Below are 24,394 nucleotides of genomic sequence, written 5' to 3' on the forward strand. Positions count from 1 at the left end.
AGGAAGACCCTTACCTCACACCTTGTAGAAAAATTAACTCAAAATGGATCAAAGACCTAAATATAAAAGGAAGTACAATAAAGCTCCTAGAAGAAAATGTAGGGAAACATCTTCAAGACCTGTTGGTAGGTGGTGGATTCTTAAACCTTACACCAAAAGCACAAGCAACAAAAGAAAACATGGATAAATGGGACCTCCTCAAATTTAAACATTTCTGTGATTCAAAGGACTTCATCAAAAAGATGAAAAGGCAGCCCAGGTGATGGGAGAAAATATTTGGATACCATTTATCCAATAAGGGTTTGATTTCCATTCTTTATAAAGAGATCGTATGACTCAACAATAAAAGAGCAAGCAATCCAATTTAAAAATGGGCAAAAGATTTAAATAGACATTTCTCCAAAGAGGAAATACAAATGGCCAAAAAGCACATGAAAAAAAATGTGCCATATCACTAGCTATTAGGGAAATGTAAATTATAACAACAATGAGATATCATCTAACACCATATAGAATGGCCATTATTTTTTTAAAAAAAACAGACAACAATAAGTGCTGGAGAGGATATGGAGATATAGGAACACTCCTTCACTGTTGGTGGGAGTGTAAAATGGTGCAGCCTCTGTAGAAGACAGTTTGGCGGTTCCTCAGGAAGCTAAATATAGAACTGCCATATGATCCATCAATTCCTCTACTAGGAATATATCCAGAAGAACTAAAAACTATGATATGAACAGACATCTGCACACCAATGTTCATAGTGGCATTGTTCACATTTGCCAAAAGATGGAAACAACCCAAGTGTCCATTCACCAATGAATGGATAAACAAAATGTGGTATATATGTATGATGGCATACTATGCTGCAATAAGAAGAAATGAAATTGGAACATATGTGATAACTTGGGTGAGTCTTGAAGACATTATACTAAGTGAAGTAAGCCAGACACAAAAGGACAAATATTGCATGGTCTCATTAATATAAACTAAATACAAATAATAAACACATGGAATTAAAACCTAGAGTATAGGTTATAAGGAGATAAGAGGAGGGTTGAGAAGAACTATGGATGCTTAATGTATGTAGAGGTTTTAAATTAACTGGACTGTAACAGTGTAAAGATGGATAGCGCTGACATTCAGTCACAATCCCATTATAAACCAGGTCTAATTGGTTTATAATTGGGATTGTGACTGAAAAAGGTAGTCTGACGAAGTAAATGTCAGTAGAAAGAAAGCTAAAGAATAATCTAGGGACTGAATAACACAGTGAACCCAGAGACGGTTGAGAATTGTGGTTAAGGGTACAAATGCAAGAGAGTCCTTCTGTTAGCTAGAGCAGAAATACATCACTATTGCAGGGTAATGGGAATATGGAGAAACATGGGAAAACTACAATTGGTGTGACCTATAGACTGTGGTTAACAGCAATACTTTAATATTCTTTCATTAATTCCAAGCTGTACTGTATTGATAATGGAGGTGTACGGAAAAAGCTTGCCAAGTGTATGCTATGGACCATGATTGGTAGTAATAGTCTGATGATATTATCTAATAATCTGTAACACCAGGGTGTTGTATGGGAAACACTAGGGCAGAGTTGTATGGGAAATCTACACATCTGTATGACTGTTTTGCGAGTTCACAATATCTGTAACAAAAATACATTTAAAAAAATACTATGGGTTGGGGGGAAAATGTAAGATAAGGAATATAGTTGGTAGTAATATTTTGACAATGCTCTTGCATAGTTTGCAGCAAATGTTTCACACCAATGCAAAGAGTTGGCAGAGGGGTGATGTTTGAGACCCCTGTGTGATGTTATGTATGTTTATTTTGTAAGTTTGCAATCTTTACTATACACTTATTGTTTATGTGTGTTCTTGTATGAATGATATACTTCAGTAAAAAAAAAAAAATGAGGGAGAGGAGTAACACATTACCAGGTAAAAAAAAGTTAAGGGAGTTTGCCACCACTAGACGAACCATATAAGAGATGCTAAAGAGAATTGTTTTGAAAGGAAAGGACGATAAACAGTAAATCAAAGCCACATGAAGAAATAAAGACCTCTGGTAGGGGTAATGACATATATAACATAAATTCCAGCACTGATGCATTTTTGGTTTGTGACTCCACTTTCTACTTTCTACAGGATCTAAAGGTCAAATGCATTAAATGTAATGATAACCCAGACTCATAATACATAAACACGTAATTTGTGACAAGAACTAATATACAGGTAGGCAATTGGAGAGCTTAGGAACATAGTTTGTGTATACTCTTGAAGTTAAGTTTGTATCAAAGCAAATGAGATTTTATAGATTTGGGACAGTAAATTTAAGTCCCATGGTAACTACAAAGAAAATAACAGATAATATGCACACTTATAGAGACAGAAAATAGAGTACAGATTGCCAGGGGCAGGGAACAAAGGGAATGGGGAATAAATGCATAATGGGTGTAGGGTTTCTCTTTGGGGAGATGTGAAAGTTTTAGTAATGGAGGTTGATAAGAGTAATGCAATATTGCACATGTGATTAATCCACTGAATGGTATGTTTGGGAGTGGTTGAGATGGGAAAGGTTATGTTGTATATATGTTCCCAAAATTAAAAACATAAATAGCAACTAAAGAGAGAATGACCATTAAATATAATACATGATCTTAGATACTGTCAGCCAAAGGGGTGCTAATTAAAAGTACCAGAAATCTGTTGGCTTTTGTAAAGGTTATTTATTTGGGGTAAAAGCTTATAGTTACAATGCCCTAAAGTGTCCAACTGAAGGTACCATAAGAGGTACTACCTCACCTAAAATCTGTTGCCATGAGTTGAAGCAAGATGGTGGGTGATGTTTGTGAGAGTTCAGCCTTCCTCTTTCTTCTTAAGGCTCCATGATCCCAACTTCTTCCAATATCAGCTGTAGTCTAGAGGGCTCATTTCTCTTCTTGGGCTACTCAGGGTTCTGGTCTCTTCAACTGCAAACTATCAGGCAAATTGCTCATCTCCCTTCCTGAAGCCATGTTTATGGAGCACTCTCTGTTTCTGTGTATATACTTCTGTGTTCTTGATTGAGCATCTGTTCATATAGCCCACCAAGGGGGCAAGAACTCAACCCTGCATGCTCTAATGACATAGTAGAATCAAAGCTCCAGTCTTGATTTAATCTAGTAAACATAAAGCCTTTGAATTTAAATCGATCAAAAGTTATTATGCCCAGAGAAACAGAACAGTTTATAAACAATAATATCTCTTTTTGGAATTCATAAATAATATCAAACTGCCACACTCCCCCCTCTGAATTCCAAAAAGACATAACAATATTAAAGAAAACAAAACAAAACAACTTAAATCACTAACAATGCTAAATACAAAATCATATCACAATGAGTTTATAGAAATACAGTTTGTCTTGGGGCAAAGTTCCATCTGACTGTAGACCTCTGAAACTTGCAAAAACAATTTACTTGCTTCTGATATACAAAAGGGACAGACAAAGGATAAATATTTGCATGAATTGTGAGGGAAACATGAATCATGGGCCCTCTACAATTCAGTAAACCTGCAGGGTATACTTCATTAAATTTCAAAGTCTGAGAGTCATTCTCAAGATGATGATTTCTACTCCCTGGGCCTCATGGGAACCCACCTTTTCTACAGGCTTGCCCAGTGGTCATTTTCTTTGTTCCACCCTCATCAAGCATGTGGGTGGTGACTGAGTTCCAGACCTCACCCTCCAAGAATGTTGGGGTGATGGCCACACTACCCAGTCTCTGGGGGTATAGTTTCAATCCCTTTTGTACAGTGAGATGGAGGAAATATTCTTCCTAATCTCTGACTTACAGGCCCAACTCTCTCAGAGTTACGAGTTGGTACCCTGGCCTTCCCTAGTCTATGGGGAACAAGCCCACCCCTCTCAGACCTATAGGGTGTTGACCTCACTCTCCCCAACCCTTGGGGAATGTGCTCCACCCTCTCTATAACCTGGGGCAGCAAAACTCTCCCTGAACAGCGGGCTGGAACATCCAACCTCTTTAACTGCCAGGGCAAATTCACCCTCTCTGTACACAAGGGTGGGGTTCCTCTCTTGGCCCAAGGAGATGTCTTAATTCCAGACCTCAGTTTCCATGGTTTTCCTCTTAAAGCCATTTTCCTTCCCATCTTTACCCTCCACATCCTTTTTAGTTCAGGTTGACAGTGGTTTCGTTCATATAACTCTCTCAAAAAGCTTGTTGGTTTAGCATGTAGGAAGCAGGGATCCCAGTCATCAGACAGTAAGACTTTCCACAAGTCTTTCCTAGATAACTTCATTTTCAATCCTGATTTACAAGTTCCAAGTTTAGTTAAATCCCCAAATGGGGCACTGTAGTCTGAGGACTTGATTTCCAGAGGCTTGGAATTTCTGAAATCACTTTCTGGTTTTGTTGTGCCCAACAATTCAGTTCTCAGCTTATCTCTGTCATGTAGCATTTTACTATAAGGTGCAAGGAGAAGTCAAGCTGCATTCTCCAAGTTCACTTTGGAAAATTCTTCAGCTAAACGCCCAGACTCACCATTTTCAAATTCTGCCTTCCATAAAATATGAGTAGTTTTGAGAATAGGCTCAAAAGGATATTATTAGGACATATGAAAAAAATTGGATTATAGACTGTAATCTTTATATCACTATTGAATGTCTTGTACCTGAAAACTGTACTTAATGTGATTACATAAGTGAATATCCTTGTTCTTAGAAAATGTACATGGCAGTGTTAAAGTTTGAGGAGCAGAATGTGTACAACCTGCACTCAGGTGTTCAGAAAGTGAATACATACATAGAAAGACAGATAGGTAGACAGATAGACAGGTATATGGAAATAAATATATGGCAAATGTGGCAAAATGTTAATATTGGTAGATCTGTGTATCTGGAAGGATAGGAGTATGCTAGAGTTCTCTGTATGGGGTTTGTGTTATTTTAGTAACTGTCATGTATGTTTTGGTTTTTTTTCAGTGTATATGAAGTACTCTTTTTTCTATTTTTTTTTTTGTTACATTAAAAAAATATAAGAGGTCCCCATCTGCCTCCCACCCCCCCTTACCCCACTCCTCGTACATCAACAACCTCTTTCATCATCATGGGACATTAATTGCATTTGGTGAATACATTTTGGAGCACTGCTGCACCGCATGGATAATGGTTTATACTGCAGTTTACACTCTTCCCCCAGTCCAAACAGTGGGCCATGGCAGGGCATACAATGTCCAGCATCTGTCCCTGCAGTACCACCCAGGACAATTCCAAGCCCTGAAAATGCCCCCACATCATATTTCTTCTTCCCTCTCCCTTCCCTTAGCAAGTACCATGGCCAATTTCTTCACATCAATGCTACAATTTCTTCCATTACTAATCACAATAGTTCCATAGTAGAATATCAGTAAGTCCACTCTAATCCATACTCTATTCCTCCATCCTGCGGACCTGAGTATTTCAATACAAAAAGTGTTTTTTTTTAAATGTGGATAGGAGGCTAATGTTTATCAAAGAAGTCCAAAACAAACCAGGACTGCTAGAGTCAAGGAAAGAAAACATCTCTAAAAGAAGGAACATTCAACAGTGTGAATGCCTGAGATCAAGAAAAGGAATGTGTCCTTGAATTCAGTATGTCACTGATATCCTGGGGAGCAATTTCTATGGAGGCAAAGGCTACACTGTAGTGGTGTTGAGGAATGAATAGGAGGTAAGCAAATATTAATACTGAGTGTAGACAGCTCTATCTTTCTAACAGTTTTGCCTGTGAAGAAGACAGGGGTGAGTAAGGATTTTGATGTGTAGGTGGGGGCTGTTTTTTGAGGCTGGGAAAGATTTGAACATGAGTAAGTGCAGATAGGAAGGGACCCCCCAAGAGGAAAGATTGAAAGTTCATGAGAGAGCACAGAGCCTTGCAGGAGGCAGGTACTTAGTAAACTCCAAGTGTTTTCTGAAACAAATGATTGGGGGAGAATTCCTATGGGTACAGTCTCTGAGTTCTGTTGCACGCATTAATTATTCTAAAAATGTTTCTGTGCTTCCCCTTTCTTGAACAACTGGGCCAAAACCTGCAAATAAACACCTTTTCAGTCTCCCTAGAGGGGACCCAACTTCAGATCTGAGCCAAGGTGCTTCCTCTCTAAAGCGCCTATGGGGCTGAATCAGCCCCTCCTACAGCAGCACCTGACACTGGCTCCCAGCATGAGGGTAGAGCCCCAAGGCAGCAGCAAACAGAAACGTTTCCACTGCAGCTTCTTGCCCACCAACCCCAGTGTATACAGCCCACTCCTGGGGAATCAACCTTTGATTAAAGACTTTATATACACTTTGAAAGGACAATATAGTTTGCTAGATAACCTAAATACATAGTTTGGAAGGGTGTGCTCAGAAATGATAATCTCATTATATTTAATTCAGGCACCTCTTTCAATATCAGTCCTCTCCTTTACAAGCTGCCACTAGCTTGAGCAAGTTGCTTAAGTTTTCTTATTTGTAGAATGCATAGTACCTCAAGGGGTTGCTGTGAAGAATAAAATGATAGAACAAAAATAAAAAAGCCAGGCATATATTACATTGTTAATAAATCCATATTTCCTTACTCATCTTGCTGAGTCAACATTTTCTTTCTCCTAGCAAATGCACAAGTCTTGAGTCTGTGGTTCAAAGTGCCTAGAATTAGAGAGAAGAGAGGTATCTCAGGAAGCATGTGTTAAGGATAAGCCTTCAGATAATACCAGCTACCCATTGGGTAGGTTTTTTGTTTGTTTGTTTTGGAGGCACTGTTTTAAGAGAGCTTTAGATTAATATGTGAAATGAAAATCCAAACTAAATAATAAATTTATGATGGGAAAAGTTTGCAAGAGAAGTAGTCTTCATATTGTAAAAAGGATTTTTTGCTTTATCACAAAATTTCTTTAAATATGTGCTTTCCTGGTACAAATGAACATTTGTTTACAGAACATTAATTATCTAGCAGGGAGACTTGTTGGAAGGAATAGGCTGCGAGAGCTGGGAAGTTAGGAGATTGTGCCACATTAAGAATCCATCAAAACTAGTGACAATGAAGCAGAATTGATTGTATAAGTCAGGGATGAAATGGAAGTTGATTTCCAAAAGCTTAATATGCAGACACTCTGAGAACTCTAACTAGATGGATGGTGGCTAGTGGGTCATTCATCAAGTCAGGGAAGCAAGAGGAAAACAAGTAGGAGATATAGGTGGTAACGGAAAGAAAGGTTTAGTTCAAGTTGGGACATTTGGAATAGGAAGCACCTATGGGAGATCAAGATGGAGAAAGAAGTCTAGTTGACAGATAAATATCAGCATTGTGATCCAGCAATACTGAAATATTTTAGTTCCCTAAAAGTACCAAAGCTTATTCCCCTTCTCTGCTTCTGCACACACTAGGCTCTCTATCCCAAATAGCGTTATCCTTCTCTGCCTCCTATACCTGTGGAGCTCCTACACTTCCTTCAGGTGTCAGCTCCAACTACCCTCTCTGGGAAGTCTTCTCTGATTCCCTAGAGCAGACTTAGGCTTTCCTGTTCCTGGAAAAACTACCTTCACTTAAACATACTTCCATTAGTATCAAGGCTAACAATAAACCTTCCTGGATTAATCCAGATTACATAATTTAATAAACATAACAAGTTCAGCTCATGAAACTCATTAAATATTACTCTACTTCTTCTTTTATAGTCATTGTGTTTGCTCATTTGCATGTTTCTCCCATGGGGAAAAAAATATTTCTTCCAGGGTAAGGACCATTTTTATTTGTCTCTGTCCCAACCATTAGTACAGGGTTTGGTCCAAAGAAAGTGGGCCAGGAAATGATTTTTAAAAGATTGGCCATAATCCTGTGTTTTCTAAACCATACTTTTTTAGTGCTTTGTGAACACCAGTGCCACTGAGTACAAAGCTCTGTGCTAGTTGCTTTGTGTATGCTCTCTCATTTAGTTCTCTCAAATACCCTGAGAAGTAAATCTTTCTATCCTACAGATGAGGAAACCAAAGTTCAGACAAGTCAAATGACTTGCCCAGTTCTGCACAGTTAATGAACTGTGGAGCTGGGTTTTGAACTCAGGTTTGTGCAATTTCAAAGCCCAGATCACTCTACTATGCTCTACTGCCTTTCTTTCACTTTAATATTTAGTAAAGTCACTTTGAAAGGAAGACTGCTTTAACTGTGCTTAGGAAAACCTGGGGGGAAATGTGTTGGGCCCATGCTTTGACCAGAGTGTCAGAGAATTAACAACACCTCTGATTGGGTGGGTATAGATGGTCATTGGATAGCAAAGTCATGGGCAACATAAAAGTGACAGCAAGATTGAAGAGAGACCCTGAGGGAAAGATGACACCCAAGGAGGGAGAATTGGGAGGGTCTCCCACCACACTTTTCACAAGTAGGAGAATCTTCTTGCAATGCTAAACCTTGAAAATGCTGAATTATCTTTCTCTAGACTAGGTAAGCTAGTCTTGGAACATGTCCATGGGCATGGATGAGATCACCTTTTACTGAAGGCTTTTCTCTGTAATCAAGAGAGCACATGGCAGTGGAGGACAGAGAAAAGTCCCACTAGAATCTGGGTTCCAGTACTGATTCGGCCAATGACAAACACTAGGACTTTGGGGAAATCATTATCCTCTCTGGGCTTCAGTTGCATCAACTTTAGAATGAGAGGTTCCGACTATAAGTTCTCAAAAGACGCTATTCTTGGTTTCTTCTACAGAATCTGTTTCTGTTTTATAACTCTATTTTAAGATGTTTATTACATTGCCAAGTTAAAAAAAAAAAAAAGAAGAAGAGGAGGAAAACCTTCAGGATGAAATTTCACTATCCCAAGGAAAGGTTGTTGTTTTTTTCCTTTGAACACAAAGCTCTGCTTTGTTTTTTCTGTGTCCATGTTTTCATTCTGGTAACTCTCACAAGTTTTCACAGTGGCAGCAGCACTTTCTGTCATGGACTTTCCTTTTTTTGATACCAAAGATAAAGATTTGATCAAAAACAGTTAAGACCATGTGGACAGTGCTTGCCTGACTCTTGTGCTGGTGAATTTGTTATGTACTTTCAAGTGACCTGCCAAAAAGAGAGATGAAAATAAACGGGTGCCTAAGTTCAGCCTGTTTAGTTTGGGGGCAATTTTGCAGCCCTCTTGCCAAGTATTAGGCACAGTGATTTCACTTTCTGCTTTGCCTTCAGCTTCTTGAAAATAGAGAGGCACTAATTGAAGTCCTGGAAGACTAAGTCCTGGAAGACTCTTTGCTCCTTGGATAGACTTTGAGTATTACAAATGGAAAACTATACCTCACTGTTTATGTGGTTGAGATCTGCCTCCAACCTGGGGAGTGGGAGTAATCAGAAGCATAGAGAGTTTTGAGCATTTCACCTTTAAAGGTGGCTGGAGCAGAGATAGGTTGTTTTGGGAAAGAAAATGTTCCTATTCCAAAAGTTCATATCACAATTGTCTCCTGAGCTGCTGAGTCTGGCTGCCAAAGGACTATAGAATCCTCCCCCTGGTGACTTGGAGTTATTGATAGTTGTTTGCATATTCCAACCACAAATTTAAATCTGTGATCTTAATATAGATTTCTACCATCTTTCAGAAATATTCTTTGCATCTATTTCCCTAAGAAGCCAGGGTCAGGACTTGGGCTTTCCACCCAAGTACCTCTTATTCTACCCAAACCACAGTTGGTGCTATCAGATGTATTGCTTGGCAGCCAGAGAAGAATAGTCTCCTATTCTTGGAGCTAGGTTTGGAGAGGACAAATGACAATCAGAGTGCCAAGCACCACTGGAGGCAATATGGTGGGAACCACATGGACTTCATAACTAGTCAGGTCCACGTTTTCATCCAGTGCATGACTTGAGCCCTCACTTTCCCTCTCTGAGCCTCCATTTATGCATCTGTAAAATAGGGATAACAACAATCACTTCACAGTGTTGTGAAGATTGCATACGTAATCTTCAGTAATAGCATTACTGCAGACAGAGCAGGTGCTCCATAAATTTTAATCCTCCTCTTTGGGTTCCTCCTCTTCTCTTTGACATAAATTACTTCATTTACTCCTCTTAACAACCCTAAAAAATAAAGATCATTTTCCCATTTTAAAGAAAAGGAAAGTGAGTGTGCCTGGTTCTCCACTGTATGCCAAGAACTTCCTATGAGTGCATAATAAGTCCTCAATAAACATTTCATTAATAAATGAATGAAGAAAGTGGATGTAGCTCTAGTGGTTTAGCACCTGCTTCCCATGTACAAGTTCCTGGGTTTGATCCCCAGTACAGATAAATAATAAGTAAATAAATAAATAGGTAAGTAAATAAGTAAGACTGTAACTAAGACAGTCTTAGAGGAGTTAAGAGTCTGGCCCAGACTTTCACAGCTAGTATCCCAGATGAGTTAGGACACAAGGCAGGCCATCACAGGAAGAATGCAGGCAAGAAGGCAAGAAGAGAACCCAGAAATGGGAATAGAAAGGCATAACATAATTCATCCTTTTTATTATTAAGAACAGTGTTTCACAATTCTAAAGACATGTTTTAAATATACAAAGAGTGAAAATGATTTTAAAAGCAGACAGTAAGAACCCCAAACTCAGCTAAAATTCCAAAACTTTATAAGATAAAGGTACAGATCTTAGCAGGGTCCCAACTTTCTTAAACAAGGCAGACTGCCTCAGCATTACTCAGTGAGAAATAGTTGATAGCATATCTGTGGTAATACTGCCCAGCTTTTGGGATGATGGGAAAGTTTTGGTAATGTATGGTCGTGATAGTAGCACAACATTGTGAATGTAATTACTGGCACTGAATTATATATTCAAACCTAGTTAAAAAGGGAAATTTTAAGTTTTATATATGTTACTAGAATGAAATGTCTTTTTAAAAAATCCATGGAACTGCACAACATTAGCAATGAACTCTATGTTAAATCATGGGCTTATAGTTATTAGTACAATTATAAAAATGTGCTTCCATCAGCTGTAGTAAACATAACACATCAAAGCAAGACATTAATAATAGGATTGTATATGGAACTCTTGTATTTTATGTATGATTGTTTTGTAAGTCCAAAGCTACTCTAATTTTTAAAAAAAAACATTAAAATGTGTGGTATATATTAGTCATTTTTCCATTATAAAATAAAATCTTAGAAGTCAAGGACATTTTTTAGGGGTGGTGGTAGAGATGTTGGCATAATAGGCAGCTCTGTTGTGCTACTAAGAAAGTGGTTTTGAGATAAATGAGAAAAACATTAACTGTATTATTGATTGAATCTGGTATACTCCTACCCACCATGATCTAGGATGAAAATGTTAATGAACTCTTGGGTGCTTGTTGGAGATCTAGATATCAGTGCCTGTCAGGGTCTTACCTAGACCAAATCAAGATGGTCTGAACATCCCTGGAGAACTAGCATGTGACCCTTAGAGGATGTATGCCCCCATCAACTCTACTCCAATCCCAGCTAGAAGGGAACAGATCCACTTCACTGAGGCAAGAGTCAGACTCAGAGGGACCCACAGTTGTAAGAATGGTTGAAGCTCTAGAGTTGGGTAGCTTGGGTTTGAATTCTAGCACCAGCACTTACTCCTATGTGACCTTTGGCAAGTTGCCTAACATCATGTGCCTCAGTTTCCTCAACTTTATAATGTGTCTAATAATAATAATACCCACCTCCCAGGATTGTTTTAAGAAATAAATGAGAAGCATATATAAAGACTGGTAATAAGTATTCCACAAATGTTCACTGCTATTATGCTTATGCTTATGCTTATTCATCCTTCAATTAATAGCAGGATAAGAAAAAACTCTCTTCCTGGGGTTTAGAAACTTCTCAAAGAGATATCTCTGAGATATTCTCTTTCCTAACTTAGACAAGCTTGTACCTCCCAGGACATCAACAGAGGACGTAAGATTGTAATAACTGCTTGAGCAGTTAATGAGCTCAGAGTGCTTGAGAAATTCAGGGCCTCTGGTGTAGCAGTTTGGTATTATTCGTGAACTCCAAAAAGAGATATTGATTATGTTTATAAACTGGTGTGTTCTTCTGGGTGTGATGCCCTTTGATTGTATTAGATTTAGCTAAGATATCTTTTATTAAATTATGTTAAGATTAGGGCTTTGATTCGACCACATCATTAGGGCATGCAAGGTTGAGTCCCCACCCCCTCAGCTATAAAAATGGGTGCTCAATCTAGAACACAGAGAAGCAGATACATGGAAGAGGAATGAACTTTGATCCTTCAGCTCTGGGAAGAAAAATGGACCTGATATTTTGCAGCTGAAGAGAACAGAGCAGCTGAGAAGCCCTGAGAGGCAAGCCTTATGCCAGCCTACAGCTGAGATCAGAAGAAGCTGGGACCATGGAGCCTTCAGAGGAAGAAGAAGGCTGAACCCTCGTAGACATTGCACACTGTCTTGCTTCAACTCCTGGCAACAGAGTTTGGTGAGAAAGTACCTCTTACGGTACCTTAAATTGGACACTTTAGGACCTTGTGACTGTAAGTCTCTATCCCAAATAAATACCCTTTATAAAAACCACACATTTTTGGTATTTCGCACCAGTACCCCTTTTTGGCTGACTAATACAAAGGCCTTGCTTTAAGAAACCATAGATAACGTAGGCAAATCTTCAGTATTCATAGAATTAATAGCTATTCAACCTATGGATGCTTGCAAATGATTGATATTAAACTTTCCCATGAGGTCTAGCTCACTAATTTCTAGGAAAAGGGAAGTAGGGATTAAATTTCACAACCAGTTCAAATCCTTCTTGCCTCAGGAAACTGAGACAAGGTCTATATCAAAACAGTCCTCAAAGACCAGACTCTGGATCAAAGAAGCTTAGGTTCAAGTCTTCTCCATGTGACTATAAAAAACTTCTATCATCTCTCTAAGTCTTAGTTTCCTCATCAGAAAAATAAAGATGATAATATTTCCAGCCTCATAAGGTGTTTTGAAAACATTAAAAGAGTTCATATGTAAAGCAGCCAGCACAGATCTTATAAGAAATATCAATAATTTTTAGATCCCTTTTCATTCCATTCCTCTGGTTTTGTATTGAATTAATGGTATGATTAGGAGACATTCTTAAGAAAATCAACATTGTTCATTGTTTGCTATATACTTCTGAGATGAGTTAACCCCCTACGTGAATGTTCCCTGTGTGTCTCTGACACTGAAATGACAGCTCAGAGTTATCAACAAAAGCCTAAGAATGAATGACAATGTGGGGCATGCTCTGGCCTTCTGTGGACCTGTGCAGAGCAGACATTTTGAGCCATAGAGTGCCAGGATAAGTAGAGGTGCTAACCAGAGAACTAGCATGCAGTCTTTGAAAGAAGGATGCTCTGTTTTCTCCCAAATAATGTTGGGATCATCAGTAGAATAGGAAAAGCTGTACTATCCTAACTGAGTATGTGTTTAGAGCCCATAGCAGGGCAAGAAAGGGATGAGGTGGAATCACCGTCTCATTTCCCAGGAGAACCATAGACTGTGTCAGTGAGATTGCTAATACTATTGTATTATTAATGGTATGAGTGCCTGCCAACTATATGTGATTGTCAATTTAAGTAAGTTTTTGCTGTGTGTAATTTTCTCTAATTATTTCTATTTCATTCTATTTTCATATTTAGGAAAGCATTTTGAAAATGTCAAACTGTCTAGTTGTACTAAGGGAAAACTAGGAAGGGGTTTTTTATCAATATTTGGGCCAGACTGCGGGAACCAGGTTTAGTGGGGATTCAGAAACAGAAAGATACTCATAAGAGGAGAGTGATACTCAGAGGCACAGAATAGGGCCCTTGATACATCTCTCCCATCTCACCTTTGGGGGCTTTTCTCTGCTCCAGTTTCTATGTTTTAGGCAAGTACTCACTCATTCTACAATTGTTTGTCTAGGGTCTCCCATTGACAGGCCAGGTAATAGGATACAATAGTATAGAAAACCTAAGGCTCCTTCTCTAATAGAGCTTTTGATCTAATGACAGAGACAAACATCTATAGAATAAAGATATAATTATGTACTAGAATGAACGCCATGAAGAAAACTCTAAGGAGCTGTGTAAGTACATAACAGGGACTTGAGCTAGTCTACAGATGGGGATGGGAGCAGAGATTCAGGGAGGGTTTTCCATAGGAAGTGACATTTCCACTGAAAAATGACAGAAGGGATTACTTTAATAAGGGAAATTATTAAATTTAAAGTTAGTTGGTCCCTAACTGAAATTCATAAATGAGGCAAGCTTCATTATCCCAAGTATATCCAATTTTTGTTTCTTTTTCAAAAGTGATTTGAATGTTATTCCTTTATGACTATCTCTTCTATTCATAAACTTCTTATCTTTAACCATTGGGAATTCATTTGCTTTGTTTTGCTTATATAGGGTATATACTGCAAGAGTAAAATGCCTGGATTCAGATATTCCATATCCAGCAAGTCCTCTGTGTGGCCCATGTGAAAGCAGAACATTGCTGAGAGTTGATTGGTTGAATTTAATTGTGCTCGCCTAGATCTCAACATCAGGCCAAGATGCACACTCAAAAGGCTTCTGAATTTTATTTTATATAATGCATATACAATTTTATTTCTTCTAAAATAATACTTAACAGAGTCAGTGTGAAAGAATGAATGGCTCCAAGCACAAATGCCTTGCGTTTGCTGCAGGTTTAGGCAAATCCCATAGCTTCAGAGGCTCTCAAACACGTGAAACCTAAGGGATTTACATAATTTGCCTCACTGCAGTGCTTTGTGAAATGCAACAGTACACCCTCAAACCTTACTTACTGTGGTCTCTACCCTTAAGAACCTGATATTCTACCTGGGGAGATGAGCAAGCAGTCATGAAGAAATGGTGAATATGATAGTATTGAATACACAAATGATGCCACCTACTACTAGAGAAAAAGCAGTGAATTGTGCACAGCTAAACTTCCAATCATGTGTGACTACTAAAAATAGTAGTGGCAGTGGCTACCATGTATTGAATACATCTATTATTTTATTTAATTAATACAATGATCTTTTAGGTAGATACTATTACTATCACCCATTTGAAGAGAATGAGAAACTGAAGCTTAAAGAGGTTAAATTGCTAGCCTAAGATCACAGGTCACATAGCCATTAATGGAAGAATGGGGATTTGAAGCCAGATCTGTGTTACTCCAAATATATCACTATTCTGATTTATTTAGAGGACAAACAAGTACATAAGAACTTTAGAAAAGAAGCATTAGTAGGACCAGGTGAAGTCAGAGAAGGCATCAGGATTGAAGAGAGACTTGAACAGGCATTTGAAGGGCTGGTAGGATAAGGAGAAGCAGATGTGATAGAGGAGACATTCCTGGCAAGGGAAAAAGCAAAGACCAAAGTCGGGGACAGAAGAAGGAGTCTGATGCCTGTGGGAGACATGGAGGAGCCCATCCTGGCTATAGGTGAAGTGTGAGTCAGGGTCAGTGGAAGCTGGGGTTGGAGAGGTGGGATGGGATGAGCCCAGGGGCCTTGGATGCCAAGGTGAGAGAGTGGGCACAATAGCATGATAGAGATGTGGTAAGTCTTGTTCTTAGGACATAATTTTGGAATCACAGGAGGAGCAGTGTGCAGGCTGGTATATGATTTGGAAGGTAACTCACTGGATGATCCTGAGCAGGTCATGCTGAAATAAGCAAGCGGTATTCCCGGCACAGTCCCTTTGAACAAAGGAACACTGATTCCAGTGCAGCTGCCCTACCTCAAACAGGCCTGGCCTTTTCACAGACTTCACTTAGTTGGCAGATAATCACTGAGGCAAACACAGGTATAGAGGTCTATGATCTATGTGAGGCTAGGCAGAAGAGAGTAGAGTCAAAACAAAGTACAAATAGTAAAAGTTTTACTTTTAAGGACTGAGAAAGTTCACAAAATACTTTGAATACTAACAGATTCTTTGGCTGTTGCAACTTGTGCCTATAGGCTCTGGTTTAAAGGGGGTAGTGCTTGAATGGCAGTGTTCTGGGGTACTTGTTGGATCATCATACTTGTTGCTCAGCTCTTTGGATTTAATTTAGTTCACTAACCATTTATTGGATACCTACTCTATCAGCATGGGGTTACAAGCCCTTGTAATAATAACTATAATAAAAATTATGCTAATAATAGTAACTATCATTTACTCAGGACTCTCACCATGTGCCAGGCACTGGGCCAAACATTTTACATAGATTATCTCATTTAATCCTCCTAGCAGCACTAGGAAGTTGTATTAACATTCCCATGAAGAAAGTAAGGCTTGGAGAGATTAAGAAACTTACCCATGACCCCACAATTGTTGAGGTCAAGCCAGGATTTGAAGTCACAGTCTAACACTAATGTTCTGTCTTTTTTTACCTTGATATATCATTTTTCAGATGAAGAAATTGTGACTCAGAGAGGTTAAGTGACTTATTCAGGGTTATACAATCATATCAGAGCCCTATATATTTTCCCTGAAAATAGTAATAGCTAGAGCTTGTTAAGCATTTCCTATGTGCCTGGCATGTCACCTTAAAATCTTCCAAGTATATTAGAATAATCTGTGAATTAAAATTTAAAATACATCAAAGCCCAGGCCCCGTCCTAGACCAGTTGAATGAGTATCTCAAGAGATAGGATCTGGGAGTGGGATAACTTTTACATTCCCTGGGTGATAAACAGAGGGGGGTAAAAACTCTTGCCCTGATCCTTGCAACACTCTCACAAGATAGATATTTCAATAGCCTCTTTTGACCAGTGAGAAAACTGAGGCTCAGGGAAGTGACGTGTCTTGCCCAAAGTCAGAGCAAATATGTAGCAAAGTCAAGACTTAACCCCTGATCTAATTCCAAACCCCACATTCTTTTGGCCTCCAAACTGTCACCTATGTGAAAGTTGCCATTCCCTCTGAGTAGTACCACACAAGTTATCCAGGTGATGTTCATTGGCCTTTGGTCCTGTGCTGAACAGACAACTCCTTCCTTTCCTTCCTTCCCCCTCTCCTCTGCTTTTACCTTCCCCTGCCCAAAACCCCACAACCAGACTTCATAATCAGGTGTTCACATGGATGAGCTGGGCCGTTGCCCTGCTTTGGGATGGCAGTACTCAGCTCAGGTTGATGCTCTCCACAGGCCTCCCACCAGCTTCAGATCTTCCTGGCAGTAGATTCCTTCCTTGAATCAACCTGAGGAGACAGTGGCCCTAAGCTCACAGCACTGCACGTTACTTTTCTGGGCAAATAAATAAAGCAGAGACTTGAAAAGTCAAATCAAACATCACAGGAAAAAAAGGCAAAATCATGAAAAAATGTGGTCAATTATTAGTTGAGAGGTTGAAAAGACATGCTCCAATTGTTTTAAAAATTCACAGAACCCAGGTCTACTTAAAATAGTTTTGCAAACTACATTGAGAATTCCATGCAGTAATATGAAACATAAGTCCCTCTGCTGCCACTGAACATGCTTCAGCTGGCTAAACCAAAAGAGCTTGACATTAACCCAAGTCTCTGCAAAACCCAACAGGAAAGCACAAAGGAGATGTAGTTGCAAAGCTGCCCCAGATGTGTACATTTTCTGCTCCATTAAAATTACTTGGATGAGAGGCAGATTTCACTTGGCCCACAGAAAGAGGGAGTCGGGGGCAGGCAGGATAAGACAGGATACTCAGCTTCATCACAGACCTCCCGCTCCCTAGTTTTGTCTCCCCTCCTGACCTTCCCCACACTGCTTCTAGAGCAAACTGTCTAAAACACAAATAGGACCACGAATCTTCCAGGGCCCCCTAGAGTCAAAGTGTTTGTCCCAAATCTTGATTTTCTCAGCTCTGCAGTGGGAGTAATAATACCCACCTCAAGGGATCGTGTGAAAATTAATTGAGATCATGTATACAAGGTGCCTAGAATGGTACATGGTTTATAGTAAACTTTGACAGAAAGGTAGTTATCAACAATTATCGTCACTGGAACCAGGCCATATGAGGAGAGAAAAGTGAAAGAAGTAAAGATGTCTGGGGGAGAATAAAAGAATCTCCTAAGGAAACAGGATCCCAAGTTTCCCCATATCTGAAGGGCTGGTATGTGACCCTTGGTGGCAACCCTAATATGGAGCTACAAGGTGAAAAATTCCAGCTCAGCAGAGGTAAGAAAGATCTTTCTTCTAACAATCAAGAGTGTCCAACAGTTGAGATGGTGGTAGTGAGCTTCCTGACACTAGACCTGTGTAAGAGGCATATCAGTGACCACTTAGCAGGAATTTTGAAGAGGGGTTTCAGCCATGATTGGTTTGAACTTGACATTTTTACCATCTCTTTAAGTCTAAAGTCTGTAATTTAAAACTGTCTTTGCTTGCCAACCAATGAATCATCAAGATTTTGAGTTTCTGTTATGTGTAAAGCATGGGCCTATGATTTCTAGGTCAATTCAAAGGTACACGGACTAAGTTTTCACTAGTACAGAAGAGATACAGTATGGATCATAGTAGGTTCTACATGAAGCTGTGTTAATAGATTGTGTGACTCTGGGTGAAATCTGGGTGTCTGTCACCCTTAAACTGTACAAGAGTGGGTCTTTGAGCATCCTGTGCTTGTCATTCCTTCTCCAGAATACATTCTGTGTAACATGTCAAATGTTTTAATTCTGTTTACTCTGTTTGCATCTGTATCCATTGTTTGTTATTTTCTTCTTTCTGGGTTCTTACAAAAATTATTTCCACTGATGTGGAAAGAGAATTTATTTGAACCTAAAGGTGCAGTGATATTTAATATGTTCAGTCTTTCAGGAAGTGGAATCAATGTTCTGTCCTTTGTTCATGGGGCATGGAAAAGACAGAGTTGGGATTCAGCTCCAGCTCTGAAAAGGAGGGACAGACTTTCAAGAAAAATTGTGCTAAGGGTTTGTTAACCATGCTCTGTCTTTAACTTTCTTTAATATATTTGTTCTATAAGTATTTACTCCCCTGCCCTGTGGTAGGTATCTGGGATGCTGAAGTTATTCAGCCTATATATCTACCCTCAAAGAGCTCACATTCTAATAAAGCAAGATAAAATCTGTTGGCATAAATAGTAGAAAGAGACTGCCTGTTCCTGGGGAACGTGGTTGGTTGGGGTAGTCTTCACAAAGGAGATGACATTTGGTCTGTTTTTCAGGGTTAGTTTAGGTCATCATGCTCTTGGGGATAGTTTAGGTCACCATGCTTTTGGGGAGGAAGAATGTCCCAGGATGAGAGCAGAACAAGTACAGAGGCATAGGACCTGGTGAAAAAATGCTGTCTTGAGAAATGTCAAATACGACAGGCTTGGATTATACTGTGTCTGGAAAGGTGGTGAGAGACAAGATTAGTAATGTATTTTGGGGTCAACCCTCATATAGATGTAAAGAGGAGGTTGGCCATGCTGCTACTTGAAATCATTTTACAAACATATTCTGGAGCTTCATGGATTCTCATTAAACATGGCCAATTCTGCATGATCCATGTTGTGAACTATCTCAGAAGTCTGGCTATACATATCTTCTCCTTGATCATCTTAGGGGTGCATTCTTAAAATAAAAACTCATTAAAGATCACTACAAAGAAAGTATATCATAAAGGCAAATCTGCTGGAACAACTTTGAGTAGCTCCTCTTTTTCCCATATGTACGTGGGACATAGTTGAACCAATGTCTACATCAGGACAATCTGTGGTCCTATCTGTCTGGATTGTATATACACCAGTGGGTTGGGGTAAGGGAACGTGATCTAACCTGTACATTTGGATCTGGGAGTCTTGTATTGATGGGGTTCATCTTTATAATGCACTTTCCAAATCACAGTGACATGAATGGGGGGGGGGTTTGGCTTCATCATTAGTGCAGCTGATCTGAAATGTGACCACAGTGCTTTGTTTTTATTATGCTTAACATTTTCCGATTATTTAAGTAATACCTGCTCATTGTGGAAAATAATAAAATTAAATATAAAAGAAAGCAATAGAAAACAAAATCACTGTTAACATTTTGGTACATTTATTTTGTTGTTGTTTTCTTATAGATAGAGTTTATTAAAAAGACTTTAAAGGGATGTGGCTCAAGTGATAAGGCCTCTGCCTACCATATGGGAGGACCTGGGTTCAATCCCTGGGCCTCCTGGTGAAAAAGAAGAAGAGAAAGCGTGCCTGCGTGGCAAACCATTCCCCTTGCGGCAAACCAGTGCCCACATGGTGAGCTAAGTGCCTGCACAGCAAGCCGAGTGCCCATGTGGGTGCCCATGCAGCAAGTCAAGTGCCCACATGATGTGCCATGTGCCCATGCCAGTGCCTGTGTGGCAAGCCAAGTCCCTGCACAGCAAGCCAAGTGCCTGTGCAGTGAGCCAGTGCCCACGCAAGTGAGTCACACAGCAAGATGATGATGCAACAAAAGAGAATCAAAGGGGAGAGTCAAGGTGAAGTGCAGCAGAGACCAGGAACTGAGGGGGCACAACTGACGAGGTCCCCAGGATTGAATCCTGGTGAATCCTAGAGGAGAAAGAGAAGACAGAAAAAGAAATAGATACAGAAGATCCCACACCGAATGGACACAGACAGCAAAAATGGCTGGACTGGGGAGAGGGGCAACGGAGAGAAAAAAATGCATTCATATAATTTGAAATAAAACTTAAAAAAAAAGAAGACTTTAAAAATGTAAGTTAGTTGAGTCCACCACCTCCATTAAGCATTCCTCTATGAGAACATTTCTCTCACTATTACATAGGTATTATACTTTATTTATTTTAGTTTTATTGCATATATATATATATTTATTAGAGAAGTTGTGAACTTACAAAACAATCATGCATATTGTGCAGAATTCCCATACAACATCCCTCTACCAACACCTTACATTGTTGTGGGACATTTGTTACAGATTATGAAAGAACATCATCCAACTATGATCTGTAGCACACATATGGTATATTTTTTCCATACCTCTCCCCATTATTAATACCATGTATTAGTATTGTACATTTGTTATAGTTCATGAGACAATACTCACATATTTGCACTTTTACCCACAGTCCATCTTCCACCACCTGGCTCACTGTGTTATACAGTCCCATGTCTTATACAATCCATCCAAAATGTACACTCAGTGGCTTACTTTCATCATGGTACTGGCATAAAAATAAACTTATAGACCAATGGAACTTAACTGATGGTTCAGAAACAGGCCCTTACATCTATGGTCAAGCAATTTTTGACAGGGATGTCAAGCTCACCCAGCTGGGCCAGAACAGTCTATTCAACAAATGGTGCTGGGAGAAGTGGATATCCATATCCAAAAGAAAGAAAGAGGACCCCTCTCTCACACGTTATACAAAAATTAACTCAAAATGGATCAAAGACCTAAATATAAAAGCGTTCTAGCTTTTAGTTCTACATAAAACTCCTTGAAGAAAATGTAGGGAGATATCTTCAAGACCTGGTGGTAGGTGGTGGATTCTTAAACCTTACACTGAAAGCCTGAGCAACGAAAGAAAAAATGGATAAATGGGACCTCCTCAAACTTGAACACTTGTGTGATTCCAAGGACTTTATCAAGAAGGTGAAAAGGCAGTATACTCAATGGGAGAAAATACTCACACTTTTTAAAATACTCCCAGGCAAGATTGTAAAGATGATGAGGACAGGAGGATGTGTTATTCATATGGAACCTATATTGGCATAGGAATCTAAAACTGAGACTCAGGTCCTGAGTTTAATGCTGCAAGTTCCAGGAATCCAGGGATTAGTTTGTCCTACCTTTTCATTGCTTTTCCACCAGCACCTAGCCCAGAACCTGGCATGGAGTAAGTGTTCAATGAATTCTTGTTGATTGAATAGAAGAATGAATGAATGGATGGCTGAGTGAAATTATTAATATCATTATTGTTATTATTATTCAACTAAAATTCATTGAGCCGCTACCAAGTGCCAGGTTCTGGGCTAAGCAATGGTAAAATAGTTAGGCATATTTGATCCAAAGCCCACCCTTTCAGAGGCACTGCTGTGAGTGGGCTGACCCCCTCTAATGTGGGATGGGGTTCCTATGAATGCAGAACCCAGTCAGCCCTTTTTGGACTGGTGCTCGTGCCTCATCTGGGAGTGAGGCAACCTCAAGCCCCTCCCTGCTCTCCTCTGCATGTGATATTAGGGAGACAGCAAAGACTGCTTTGCCATGGAGTCCATTCCTGGACTCTTCAGAGCGCTTCAGGAATGCCAGCTAGCCCTGGGCCTGCCTTGTTCAGATCGCTCCTCCACTCCCTGCTCTTCAAAACAGTCCAAGAGCAGAGCCGGGCGTGCTCTGGAGGGGGTGCCTTAACAGGGGAAGATGATAGGGGTGAGAGGCACCACTGCTCCCTCTGACTGCGAGCAGTCCTTGACAAACCATCCACCATCCCAACCAGCTGGTCCAACTGGAAATCCCAGATAAGCCCCAGTTCTGGTCAGAACTGGTTTGGCAGCTCTGGGGGAACTTTTCTGGCTGACTGACCCTCCCTCCCCACAGCAGGAGCTGGCAGTTTGTGGAGGAGGAAAGCAAAGGAATGAACTAAAGGGGCTGAAGGAAGTGGAGTGGCTGGCTGAATTTGAAACACTCCAAAATGCTGCTCCCTTACAAGTGCAAGTTTACACTTTGGGATTCAAAACAAGATTGCCTCCTCTACCTAGCTTTCATTCCCTCACATTCTTTCCTCTCTATGGCCATGCAGTTTTGTTGCAATACAATTTGTTTTGTAGCGAGGTGTTAATGCAAAATAGTCCTGCCCGCAGCGCGACTCTTAGTTAATGCATTGTTTTCTGCAGTGCTATTGTTGTTGTTGTTGTTGTTAACATTAATTACAACTCAACCTCTGTCCTTTCCCCTTCCTACTCGAACCGGCGCTCCGGCTGTGATTGCTCGGGTCTGACTTTGAGAGTGGCGGTGCGTTTCCAAACCCCACTCATCCGCCCCCCGCCCGCCTTACCACCCCCCCCCCCCACCCCTTTTCCGCACCCAGGCGAGAGCAGCCGATTGGCAGAGCGGTGCTTTCAGGAACAATAACAGTGGGGGGAGCCCGGGTCCCGGGGAGCCGCCCCCGCCCCCCAGCCCGGCGGCTCGACTCGCGCCCCCCCCCCCCGCGGGGTCCCCACCTCCGCGCCCGCCCCGCGGGGTGACCGGCCTGACCAGGGCCCGCCCCTGGCGCCCACCATGTACGCCTTTGTGCGGTTCCTGGAGGACAACGTCTGCTACGCGCTGCCTGTGTCGTGCGTGCGCGACTTCAGCCCCCGCTCTCGGCTGGATTTTGACAACCAGAAGGTGTACGCTGTGTACCGGGGCCCGGAGGAGCTGGGCGTCGGGCCGGAGAGCCCCCCGCGCGCCCCCCGGGACTGGGGCGCGCTGTTGCTTCACAAGGCCCAGATCCTGGCGCTGGCAGGTGAGCAAGCGGGCCAGGAGGGACGGTGGGACCCGAGCTGGGACCAGGACCCTGGGAGGGGTTCGGGCACCCTGGCGGAGGGGGCCAGGGGAGCCACTGCTTGCTCTTGCCTCCTCCTCCCGCCCCCTGGGCTTTTCTTTTGGGAACGGGATGTCGCTAAAAGGCCAGACCAGTTAAAAATACGGAGTGGTCCCCTTTGTCTTCCCCACCTCCCGGACACTCAGGCGCTGTCAGTCTGTCTCCATCTCTTTTTGTGTGTCTGCCCTCTTTCTGTTGCTCTGTATTCTCCTTCCTCCTTTACTTTCCCTTTCCCTGCGTGTTTGTACCTTGATTGCAGTATTGCTCACCTCCCCTTTACCTCTCTCCCAGTTCCTTTCCTCTCTTTTCCTCCAGTCTCAAGTTTCTCAAGCTGTGTTTCTCTTCCTCTAAAATCCTTGGTTACCTCCTTGGAGTGAGAAAACAGGGCAGATATTGTGAGACCCTTCTAGGTGAGAGTCCCTCTTCACAGAGGGAAGTTCTGACATCCTTGTCCCATCCAGGCCATCACTGGACAGGACGAGGGGGCCTTGAACCTCAGTGCTCTAGGTGCCACTTTCTCCTGCCCTTCCCTGGTGAGGTGGCAGAGGTAAGGAGAAAGAGGCTCTTCAGACATCCCTTGGCCTCCCTGTCACTTCTGAATCTCCAAGAATGCTCTGAGTGAGAACTGAGAGACGTGAAAGGATTCCTAGGCCAAGCTAAGACCATACTTCCCATTCATACTCTCGCAGGATTCTGGAGATAGGCAGAGCAGATAGTCTCATCATCACTTAACAAATGAAGATACTGAGGTTCATTTGGTAATAAGACAAGAAACCAAACCTTCAATCTCATATACCAAAGTTCTTTCTGCCATGCTGAGGCACCTTTTCCTTTTTAAGGAGAAGTCAGCTGACTTTCTTTCTTAGCTAGCTCTAGGAGGTTTGGGTATAGATATGAAGGTAAAAGGAAAGT

The 24,394-nt window shown here is 40.9% G+C and overlaps 2 protein-coding genes across 2 annotated transcripts in view; both read left to right on the forward strand.

Annotated features, from left to right (window-relative positions):
- Positions 1 to 24,394, forward strand: part of AGBL4 (AGBL carboxypeptidase 4) — a 1,887,457-nt gene that overhangs the window by 1,587,719 nt on the left and 275,344 nt on the right. The window lies entirely within an intron of this gene.
- BEND5 (BEN domain containing 5) overlaps positions 23,029 to 24,394 on the forward strand; it is a 51,754-nt gene continuing 50,388 nt past the window's right edge. The window contains exon 1 of the mRNA XM_058303615.2: positions 23,029 to 23,404. Coding sequence (XP_058159598.1) covers positions 23,179 to 23,404 — 226 coding nt within the window. The 5' untranslated portion in view covers positions 23,029 to 23,178. The remainder of the gene's footprint in view (positions 23,405 to 24,394) is intronic.

This window comes from Dasypus novemcinctus, chromosome 9 (genome assembly GCF_030445035.2).
Source record: "Dasypus novemcinctus isolate mDasNov1 chromosome 9, mDasNov1.1.hap2, whole genome shotgun sequence".
In the NCBI taxonomy this organism is placed as follows: Eukaryota; Metazoa; Chordata; class Mammalia; order Cingulata; family Dasypodidae; genus Dasypus; species Dasypus novemcinctus.